Below are 12,008 nucleotides of genomic sequence, written 5' to 3' on the forward strand. Positions count from 1 at the left end.
GCAGATTTTTCTGAGCTGCAGCACATTGAAAATATTTGAGTTACATTTTTGCAGAGGGTAGTCAAATATGTTTGACTAAACGGATTTTGCTGAAAATATTTGCATGAACCTTTATGAAACTGCATGGAATATATTTAAATATATGGAAAAGTTTTGCTTAAAAATATCCCCCAATATCTTATTTTTAGGCTGCTATATTGTGCATGGAACTTGCTTTCTCTCTAAACCAAAACAGAAAGGAAAATGTATCAATAGCCTTTAATGCATGCTCAGTTTAAAGTCTAGTCGTTTTTGTGCATCATCTTGCATTTGTAGCCAAGTTTTCCAACATTGGATTTTTTTTCTCTTATCTGAATACAAATGGGTGTTTAATATCCATATTGTGCTATTTTGACCCGGCTCTGATTAACACAAATTTCAACATGTAAAGAAGAGCTGATTAATTTTTCATTGACTATACCACCAGAGGCGGAACTCAAATACGCGCAAATCACAAAGCACTACGTCGCTGCGCGGAGAGCATTGGAGCAAAAGCAGCCTGTCAGTGGCCCTGAAAAAAACATGAAGGGCTGGGCTTACCGACTCACTAACCACAACTTGGGTTTGCGCGTCCATCAGAAACCAGTTTCGAAAAATCCCAGCAGAAGAGAGAAGAAGGTCTGGTGCATGTCACCTACTAAGCAGCAAAATTAAGGCACCTCTGTGCGCCGTTTGGAGGACAACTTTTACGCAGCCTGCGGCTCTGCAACGAGCGACAGACAAGCGGCCAAAAAGTTTTGCTTTTCAGCGTTTGTTCTGGACTTGTTTTTGTTTTGGTGTGCGCGATGATGGCCACTTACCAAAGCCCAGAGGATGACGCAATGGCCTTAATGATCCATGACACCAACACGACCAAGGAGAAAGAGCGACCCAAAGAGGAGCCGGTCCAAGACAAAGTCGCGGAGAAGCCGGATCCGTCCCAGAAACCACCGTACTCCTACGTCGCTCTCATTGCCATGGCTATACGGGAGAGCTCAGAGAAGCGCCTCACTCTGTCCGGCATATACCAGTATATCATCAGCAAGTTCCCCTTCTATGAGAAGAATAAAAAAGGTTGGCAGAACAGCATCAGACACAACCTGAGCCTCAACGAGTGCTTCATTAAAGTTCCTCGGGAGGGCGGCGGGGAGAGAAAAGGGAATTACTGGACACTGGACCCGGCCTGTGAGGACATGTTTGAGAAGGGGAACTACAGGAGACGACGCAGGATGAAGCGGCCTTTCAGACCTCCACCGACGCACTTCCAGCCGGGGAAGGCTTTGTTCGGAGGGGACGGCTACGGCTACCTGTCCCCTCCCAAGTACCTGCAGTCTAGCTTCATGAACAACTCCTGGTCGTTAGGCCAGCCGCCCACTCCGATGTCCTACACGTCCTGTCAGATGGCCAGCGGCAACGTGAGTCCAGTGAACGTGAAGGGACTGTCAGCTCCTTCATCTTACAACCCCTACTCCCGGGTGCAGAGCATGGCGCTCCCCAGCATGGTAAACTCTTACAACGGCATGAGCCACCATCACCATCCAGCGCACCCCCACCACGCGCAGCAGCTGAGCCCGGCCACCGCGGCACCGCCCCCGGTCTCCTCCAGTAACGGAGCGGGCCTTCAGTTCGCTTGCTCCCGCCAGCCCGCGGAGCTCTCCATGATGCACTGCTCTTACTGGGAACATGAGAGCAAACACTCGGCGTTACACACGAGGATTGATATTTAAAGTTTACCAAATGGTCTGTGTAAAAGAAAAAAAGAAATGAAAAGAAACAAGAAAAAATGAAGACTCTAAGAGTGAGAGTGAATTCCTGTGATTTCAAAACAGAACCAGCAGTATTTTAAGAGACCATTCTGATGAGCTGTTTGGGTCCAGCTGACATTCATAAATAGCGATGGAGAGATAAACGCCAGTTGATGTTGACATAGTTTTACCAAATGGAAACGGGAGGTAAAGAAGCCATCAGTACGCATCAGGTAGCACAACCTCTGGGAGCCATTTCGTGCGCCTGTAACTCTCTTGGACTGATGACCATAATTCGGTATCGTAGTAATAATTGTGAAATGAAAAACTTCTCATTTTCAAGGGGATAGACATTGCTGACCTTGCTCCAGCTGTACTTTTGGTATGCGTCATTATTTCTCTCCATTTTACGCACGGCTTTTCCGAAGTGTTGCCGAATGAAATGTGGACATGAGATGCCCTAATTAAGTCAGTGCTTAAATATGTACTTAAATCAGAGCTCATTTTGGCCTTCTTAGTAGCATGTACTGAGCAAGGCCTGCACGGTGAAACCTCACCTCCAGTCATGAGTTGGAAAGTTTGTTAGGTCGAAAAAAAGTGTGGACTGCCAAAAATACAATTCAGGGCTTTTCATATTTCTTGATTACATTTGTATGTATGATGTAAATTCCAAGATGACACCAGCCAGTGCCAGGTTTTGTTAATCTTTTTAATTATTATTATTTTTTATAAATGTGATTAGCCATGTCTCATTCATGTCGGGGCCATGTTTCATTTTAATTAGCACTTTCCCCTCTTTTCTAGGTTTGTGAATTTCTTAATAAACTTGTATTTCTTAAAATAATACAGTGGTCCTGAAGTAATCTGTGTTATGCTTTAGGCTTTGAGAGTAACCACTGTTGATATTAGAAAACAACAAGCAACAGGTTTGGGATGGTAACATAAAGAGCAACATAAAAGTACTACGTTATTATGATGTTTTATAGTTTATTCAGAAAATATATTGATGGTGCAGAGTTAGGAGGTAAAAATGGTTTACTGTATCCAGACACAAGGTTTTTTGAATATATATTCCTCATTTTTTATCTGCACATTTATTAAAGTTAATTTTAGTCAACTAGTGTGATCAGATGAAAAGTTTTTTTTAAAGAAAATAGTATCAGTAATAATTACAATATTAATAGCAAACATTTTCGTTTGGCAACAGAGTCACAGTGATTTATGTCTACAATATAGTCAATTTAAATGCACCTAAACAATTATTTCACAAGTCCTTTACAAAACAACATGTATTATGCATCATTTCTTAAGTCATTTATTCCTGCTAAATCATGTAATATATATATGGTTTTTTTTCTTTTTAAAATTTCATAATGATTGACTGAAGAGTATGTCAATCCACATGTTTTTAAATTTTAATTACAAGCACGTAAAAGACACCCAAAAACATATGAAATACAGAGTTTTCCAAAACATACTGGATGTGGGAACATGAACTCGAATTTATGTTAGAAAGCTATTTTTTCAAAAATACTTTTATACTATAGCTGCAGCAGCAGTAACACCACCACCACCACCACTACTACTACTACTACTACGAGTAATAATAACAAAAAATAATGAGATAAAGTTTCGATATTATAGTGGAGTTGCTAATTTTTGTTTCTCCTTCTGCAGAAGGGCTGCCAATAAGAACCAAATACAGATTTGTTTAGGATGTAAAGTGAGGCAGTGTAATAAAATGCAATGCAAATCCGTCTCACATGCGTTCATAATAATAATAATCCTTTTTACACAAGAAAATTTGTATTAACGTAACTCATCCCAGCCTGCTTTACATTGCTGACACCAAGTATTTTATGAAGATGAAAGTATAAGTTCCATACATGCAGCTCCTCTTTTTTGCTCTTGTTTTAGTTGAATTAAAACCCTTTTGTGAGCCTCAAAGGACCACTCCGTCCCTCTGAGGACGAGCTTCAACTTTTAGATAAAAGCAAAACGACTTAATACACCTCCTCCCTCCCATTATCACTATTATATTACCACAACGCATCGGGATATCGGTGCAGTTTGTCGCAAGGCGTGTAACACATCACAGCTAATATTGAATTATTATAGAATTGTTTAGAAAGTTGACCAGTTGCATAATATGACTTCTTAATGCCCAAAAGCAATTTGTAAATGAATTTATGGGATCGCCCTTTGCAGATGACAAGCCCAGTATAACCCAATATAATTCAGAGCCTCCCAACAGGAGATGCATTCACAAATTCACCTCCATCCACCCTCTCTTCTCCACAGACTGTCAAACACAGGCTCATCATCCAAGTGCACCAAAAAGAAAAAAAAAAGAAAAAAATCCTTGCATGTATTTGTGCTGCAAAGAACACCAATGGCTCCATGAATTAAACCCACACTTGTAGCAGTGGTATAGCGGAATATTAATAACGTTTGCATGAGCTTTGCTTGATTATTTCAACCATTGCCACCGCTTCCATTCACACCAATAGGTATATGTGTGAGTACAGATTAGCTAATTATAGGGGACGGAAATTCGAATTAGCAAAGGGAGCTTCATTAATACCATTACTACTTTTTTCTTTTTTTAAATTGGCATTTTATATACATTCTGTTCCAAACGCTTCGAGTTAAATTCAGATAAAGAGGGAAATGAAAAGTATGAATAATAAATAAGAGTATAAAAGTTAACAATAAGGAATTACATGTATTAAAAGTCCAAATTAATTATTTTCTGCTAATGTGTGTGTGTGTGTGTGTGTGTGTGTGTGTGTGTGTGTGTGTGTGTGTGTGTGTGTGTGTGTGTGTGTGTGTGTAGTGTTTCTCATTGTGTGGGTGTGTGAATCTTGTAGTCTACAGTTTTCTTGACCCACTTCTGCACTTCCCATTTCAAAAAATATTTTAGTCGTTTAATATAATATATTATATATATAAACACACACACACACACACACACACATATATATATTAGAAATTCTAAGTAAAACTAAAATGCTAGCAATTCAAAATGTGAATTCAAATGTAGTCAGCCTCGCATTTTTCTCCTTCACTGCTGATGAAGTTACAACAGTGCGCATGTTGTGGTCAGACGTGCTGCAGATGTGCGATTATTTCGGCTCATGCTTCTTTGTTAGCTGGTTTTTCACGGGGTGTTTCTCATTTATTTGAGGTGCTAAATAATAGATGCAGTGAGAGTTCACCTTCAGTTCATCCCCAGCAGACAGATTCTGCGTAAAGCCATTTTACCACACATGAAAGTGGAAGTGTGCACTGTGGGATTAATAGCTGAGCTCAGTGTCAACAAGGCGTTTTCTCCTTTACGCTGGTAAAACTGCGGCAGCCGTCTGTCGGGATCAGTGAAATCAAACAAGCTCGTTTTCATCAATGCATGCAGAACGAAGCTACATAATGAACACGGCATTCAGCTTGGAGGCAAACGAACAGCCGCGATCCAAATCGGACTAAAACTTTGACACTTCATCCATCCATCCATCCTCCTGTGTGCAGGCCTGAAATGTAGCTGTGTACATTCTCAGCTTCCTCACATTAATGTTTTGTAAACAATAAGGAGATAAGGGCGCGTTTGAAAGGCAAGTGTATTCTAAACACACTTCCAAAAATAATAAATACAAGTGTTTTACAAGAAATAATGTTTCGACGAGTGTCACTAACCTTTACATAAACTATACAGGCACAGGCAGATTTAATGATTTATTTTTATTTCTGAGCAGAAACGCAACAACCAATACAGCTGCTTTCATCACCTATTTATTTATTTGACACAGATAACAGAAGTTGAACGTTGTTTGTTGACAAATTATCAATACATTACATTTTTTTATTAATATAGACTTACTTAATAGCTTTTAGGACTACATGCAAAACTCGATAGATTTTGCTCGTAATATGGTTTATTTTGATTTTGTTGTTATCCAGCACTATATTATACATGATCCGATCTATGCAGCTCAGCTAACACACAAACACACCTACCCCATTTCTGTCCAACTTGGGGCCCTAAAATCTCCTCTGCAAACGCCACAAGCACTTCTTATTTGTTATTTGCAAATATGTCTGTGCAGCCGGCAGGTGTGCATTTGCTCCGTGAGGCTGTCGGTTGAGTCAGGAGGGAACAATGGGCCTGCATACAGGATGTCTCCGGGGCTGAGACAGATAAGGACAGCCGAGGTTCATGGCGACCAGGGCCTGCTTGATCATACAGTCAGCTCAGCCCCAGCCTCGTTTCTTTGATGGAAAAAGGGGCTAAATTGGTGTACTGTAGCTGGGATATTTTTAATATCTACCCCTGACATAAATAAACAAACCATATCCAATTCATATTTAAATTAGTAGTAGTATTTAATGGTATTTTTCAGATGTTTTTTAAGCTTCTAACTTCTTCCATGCAGGCCATTTCAATATTCAAATGGAAACAGACTGTCCTTTGTAGAAACAGGAGTCGTTGGCATGCATGTCTAAGCTGGTGGGAACATTTAGAGTATTTATGTGAGCTGTTTCTATAAATAAACTCATCATAATCCATAAATAAAAATATTACGCGCATTTTTCATATATCGGCTTAATATTATACGAAGCCTTATGCAACTTTAACTGCAGCATCACAACTAAAATAATAGAGAGAGATAGAGATCATGCTGAATAAAACACACGTGCGTACTGAATAGACGTCTCTGTCAATCTGTAATATTTCTCCACGAGGTGAAAAGGTTTAGCGTAATGTGCGGTTTGTTTTCATGCGTCTTTTCCGCGGAGCGCTCTCTGAATAACCATGATTGTATCCTTTGTTGTGCTCTCGGAGATGACAGATTATAATCAACAAGACGAATGAGGTCAAGTCATTGTAGAAGCAACGCATTTGACCCTCGCCGCTTGCCGTTGGCCACAAACACACCGCGGCGTACCTGGCCTCGTTCCGCCTCTGACAGCCTGCATGCTCCACGGGACTTCTGCCATGCGACCCGGCCGGTCAAGTCACACGCAGGTTGCTGCTTTCCCAATGCCTCCACACAATTGAATTCCTGGCATTCTCGCTGGTGTTTGAGACCGAAGAGCCACAGTTTCCACTCAGAAGCGGCGCGCATCACCCCGAACCCATTGAAAAAGAGAGTGGGGGTCACCACTGTTTGGTACACATCTGCTCCAAACAGGAAAATATGCAGAGATTTGATTCGCAGAAAATCCGGCAATTGTTCAAATCAGCATGCGTTTTTTTCCCCCCCCCGTTTTCTCCTGCATGTTGGAGCAGAAATACCAGAAGCTTCAGCCTGCCTTCTGCACATCTCTGCTATTTCTATGGCATTACCTAATTTAGAGCTGTTTATTTTCTCAACGCGTCCTCTGGTGAATCTCCAACTTGCCGCGGTGATCTACGTGATGTTTCCAGTGATTGCTGATCCCTATCTTAATGACAGCCCTGCGAAACAATGGGTTACATGTAATAATTCTTTAATAAGTCAAAATAATTGCAGCAGTGTATGTCGATACGCCGCCACAGTTTATAAATAGGAAAAGTGCGTTTGTTAACTGGGCCTCTGGTCAACAAAGGTTCATCAGGTGTCTAAATAGCACGTCTATAAATACACCCCAGTGTCATCTATTCGAGGAAAAGATGGACGGCCATCCATTCACAGAGAAAAATCATCAGGCACTGACCTCTCTTTACCCTCCAGCTCAGCACTCAAATGTCACATAGTGGAGGCGGTGCTGGACAGAGGAGCTCACGATTCTCACTGACCTCCAGAGGACAGGTGTGAGATGCTGATAAAGAGGCAATACAAATGCATTAGGATAAATAAAATGTTAAAAGTCATTGCAGTGTGGAGACTATCTAAATAGCAAAGAAAATATCTTAGTTGAATGTTCATTCACTGGTCAACAACAAATTTATTGTTTAAGTTTTTTGAGCTGATTTAGGATAATTTTGGTGTGCTGAATCCAAAAATCACATTGGTTTTGCTCAATCAGGTCAACTTTCTGAACTATGGATGCAGTCATGATGGCTGATTACTGCTGGACTCAAACAGAGACATCCCTGCTGCTGAGCATTGGAGGGGTTCGAAGAAACGAAAGTTCATGCCCCGAATTTTGCACAGTGACGACTTAATGTTCAATTTACATGTACTTACCTTTATCAATGTCTATTATTCAATTTACAGAAATTAAAGTTTGTAACACTTAATAAATACATCCTGTTAGAACATGTTTTTTTTCTCTTAAAACCTATTTTGGATGAGAAAAAAAATTCAACTGATAAAGTCACAAAAATGTAATCAATTTTGTGAGAAGATCAAATTTTTCAAAATCAAATTAGCAATAAAACCTGACCTGATTTAGAAAAATAGATGTCATTTTTGGATGTAGTGGTGCAAAATGGTCCTATAATTCAGTTGAAAAAACCTAGACAACTTGCAAAAAAAAGATTTTGTAACCCAGTGCTATCATAGGATAACTTTACTTATTATGCAGACAAATCAGTAAAGAAGGAAGCAGGGTAAAACCATCCTTTCTTTACCGATTTATCATGTAAAAAGTAACATTATCCTAAGAAATTATTTTATTGGGCTCTATAGGGCCATCACAGTTACACTGTAAGAACATGCTTAGGCTAAAATAAAAAATTTTTAAAAAGCAACTGCATTATTTTTTGAGCTATGACAACTGAAAATATGTTCAATTCATTACTTTGATTTAGGGGGATTTGTTTCCTCTCTGGTGAAATCTGTTTTTAATTGTGTGAAGTTAGAAAAGGAGACTAGAAATCCTGAACCCCATGAAGAGGCATTTTTACCAAGACCTGAAACCAAATTGCCTCAACTTGGATTTACTTTCAAATCAGCTAACATAAATATTTTAGTTCAAATTACACTGTGTATTAAATTGGTGTGATTACTAACATCATTATGTAAACCTAACCTACCAAAAAAAAAACATTTACAAGTTAAAAAGTTGATTTAAATTATTTACTTTATTGTTGTTGTTTTTCTAAATCTTGCAACCATGCATTTAATAAGTTGTGTAAATAGGTTGCTTGAATTAGATGATAAATTCTTTGACTCAGTCTAGCTTTATTCAAATACTCGGTCACACAAACAAACAGCTTTTCTTAAATGGATATCATGTCCAGGCAGTAGCTGGTTCTGTACAAACTAAAAAACTCACCAGTCAACATTCACCAGCATTTGGCTGATATTAATTTAGTTGTGGATGTAGCGGAACTGGGCAGCTTATACTGTAAAGGGAAATGCGATAAAATGTTTCCGTTCCCTTGATTATGAGCTGCAAATTGCTTTGTCGGGATTTAAATGGCAGGTCTTTTCCCATCGTGCACTGATGGAGTCTATTTTTAAAGCCCTTTCCTTTCTCGCCCCTCTAAAAACTTCCGCAGGGTTGGCAACAAGAAGCTATTAGGATAACTCTTCTCCTGTTAACATTCCAATTAATCAAAGATGAAACCAAATTCCCACTGGGATCATTAAGGCCAAGCACCTGTTCTTCTGATACTGTAGGCTGTATAATAAACCAGTACAACCACATGGCCAGACTTTGGCTGACCTCTGGGGATGGTGTGAGACATAGAATCACTGAAAGCCAGTTATACATCAGCCCTCTATCAGTAATAGAAATACAACCTCATTCGGATGCCAAGCACAGAGCTTTTATAAAGCAAAACAGTTTGAAAATGCTCTCAAACTTATACTCAAAGGATTTCCTTCAATTTCACAACAATGCAGTATAGCCCTATGAGTTTTCAAATTACACAAGATGAAGTCTGTTTCATAAACCTCGTGACACATTCTTCAGTTAAATAGATAATTCCATCAGTAAGAGCAGCATTATTATAATACTTTCCATCAAACGTGTATACACTGCTGTACTCTAATGCTGAATTTCCTTCAATAATAAGATTGGTGAAGTGAGTCTCTCCCTATTGGGTGAAATATATGCATGCACAACAGGAAGGTGGCCTCAGGTCTGACCCTGATCTTGCCTTTATGTTCATGCCAAACCCAGTCCCAGGTCAGATCTCAGACACTGCAATCCAACTTCAGCCATATTCCTTTCAAGCAATTACATACCTCTTGGCAGGGCCTCACAATTAAACAAATGATTATATTTTGATATCCATAATTATACGCATTCGCATAAGGTGCCCTTTCAAGTTAAATATGCTTTTTATTACATGCTTATCATGGGTGATGAGATTATGCACAGTGTGGGTTTGGACTGGGTTAGGGTACATTTAATCGAATAAGAGGAGCAGTAATGGAAGCATGCTGGACCCAAAACTACACTACATAGGCTGCTCCCTTTGAATACAGCCTATGTTTAGCAAATTTCAGACAATGAGAACATTATGAGGGGAACTCTGAGGGAGAGCCTTTAACCCCTGCTGCCCACCACAGGTCAAGCACATGGCACATGACTAACTCTAAATCTCTGATGAGGTCCACCAAACATGCTGGTCCAGGGAAATAGTTTAAGTGTGGGTGCACATATCCTGACAAAACTAGTTAGAGTTTAAACTACGGGTTTGATCGTGGTGTGATCTGCTCATCCTGTAGGACCACTCATACCAGCTGTAAGTGCAGCAAAGAGGAAAATAACCTAGCAAGAATCCATGAGCAGTAATGAAACTGAATACTATCATTCAGTCTTTGCTCAAAGTAGTTGGGAACACTTTTATTTACAGAAGTCACTCAAATGTGTTTGCTCTGGGAATCAATGGTGATTCTATGAAGCTACCTTTTAGTTGACAGAACTGTGGTCTGTGTGGATCTTTGCTGCCCTCTTGTGGCATAAGGAATACTATTATACTGTAAGGTGACTCAGCTTCCCTATTGATGGAGTTAGTGCAAAATACGTTGTCCTAGCAACCAGTGATGTCCTAAAAGTAGCATGGTACACAGTCCGACTGGAAACATGCTGTGTGGCAGTAAATATCATCTGAATATAGAAAGACATACTCAAGGTACAGATGCTTAAATATCACCTGAAGCATTAGCTTCCATTAAGGTAAAAATGAATAATCCTTTATTTCCTCTTCTGTCATCACAACTGCATTTTCTATTGTTCACTGGGACATCTGAACCTTGAAGTGAAGTTTAGGTTGTCACAGACTGGATCACTCAGGTTCTCCACTGCCATCACAGAATGTCATGATGCAAATGTCCAATCTTTTATTCGTCCTACTTCTTTGCGCATTCTTTGGATGTTCTTTATTTATCTATCAGTTACCAGTACATTTCTGTTTTTAATTCCTTATTGTTTTGTTTTCTCCATTATTTTTAACTCTCTGACACCTGCTCATGGCAAATTCCTTGTAAACTCACATTTAATGATTAAAATGATTCTGAACAAAACAGAGCCATTGTAAATATAGACAAATTGGCAACACATGGTTGTTGTTTTTTTCTATTATACCATGGTAAAATGTTAGCTGTGAGAAGGTCTATAAAGGATTTTTTCAACATTTTGACTGAAAGATATTTATTGTGTGGTCATATACATAAAACAGATTTCAAACTTTTCCTTTCTGATCTTTTTTCTTAAGTTAAATCGATGATCATGAGGCGTATTAGCGATTATGAAAGGTGTTGCCCTTGACAAATATACTTAAGAGTCAGCTGTTTAGATCTGTGTTTGAACTGGCAGACAGCAGAGTGGGAGTCACGTGTATCAGACAGACAGACAGACAGACAGATACTTTATTAATCCCAAGGGAAATTCAAGATGTGAATTAGTATTTTGATGATTATAAGATACTGGATTTTTGCATAGTTTTGACCGGCAGTTTTCATGACAACCAAGAATAAGGCATGTCATTCAGCAGATGTCGTTTGTGATGAATTTGTTGGCCAAAAACCAATTTGACCACCAGAGGGTAGTAAGCTCCTAATTTACTGCAAACCCTGGCCTGTTGTAGAGTTGTGGACGTTTCATAAAGGTGAATATGCCAATAGGAATCCGGATTACTCATGACCGATTAAAGAAAAATATAATAATCATTTCTTGTAAGAGTCAATAGCCATTTGAATGTTGAGCTTACCTTGCAGCCTACGTCACATTGGTTTTTCTGTAAAAAAAAAAAAAAAAAAAAAAGAGTCTAACATATATATATTTATATATAAATATGAATACACTGTAATTCCCTGTGGAATAATTTCTCTGAAGTTTAGCAGCAGTGGTATCAGGTGGTGTCAGCTTGTT

General features: G+C 39.1%; 1 protein-coding gene and 1 long non-coding RNA gene across 2 annotated transcripts; one reads left to right on the forward strand and one right to left on the reverse strand.

Annotated features, from left to right (window-relative positions):
- The first annotated feature begins 590 nt into the window (after positions 1-590).
- On the forward strand, positions 591-2,607 carry foxl2a (forkhead box L2a). The gene has a single exon (XM_022193016.2). The coding sequence runs from the start codon at positions 825-827 to the stop codon at positions 1,743-1,745; it is 921 nt and encodes a 306-aa protein (XP_022048708.1). The 5' UTR covers positions 591-824; the 3' UTR covers positions 1,746-2,607.
- A 2,934-nt stretch (positions 2,608-5,541) lies between these two features.
- On the reverse strand, positions 5,542-11,900 carry LOC127536768 (uncharacterized). Its single transcript, XR_007945962.1, has 3 exons — positions 11,848-11,900; positions 7,455-7,559; positions 5,542-7,215 (listed from the first exon to the last, which is right to left on the reverse strand). It is a non-coding gene; the product is annotated as an uncharacterized LOC127536768 (long non-coding RNA).
- Between the last annotated feature and the right edge of the window lie 108 nt (positions 11,901-12,008).

Source organism: Acanthochromis polyacanthus, chromosome 13, assembly GCF_021347895.1.
Source record: "Acanthochromis polyacanthus isolate Apoly-LR-REF ecotype Palm Island chromosome 13, KAUST_Apoly_ChrSc, whole genome shotgun sequence".
Taxonomy (NCBI): domain Eukaryota; kingdom Metazoa; phylum Chordata; class Actinopteri; family Pomacentridae; genus Acanthochromis; species Acanthochromis polyacanthus.

Excerpts from the sequence above, each read along its gene's own strand:
- foxl2a (XM_022193016.2), top strand. The coding sequence starts at position 825 with ATGATGGCCACTTACCAAAGCCCAGAGGATGACGCAATGGCCTTAATG.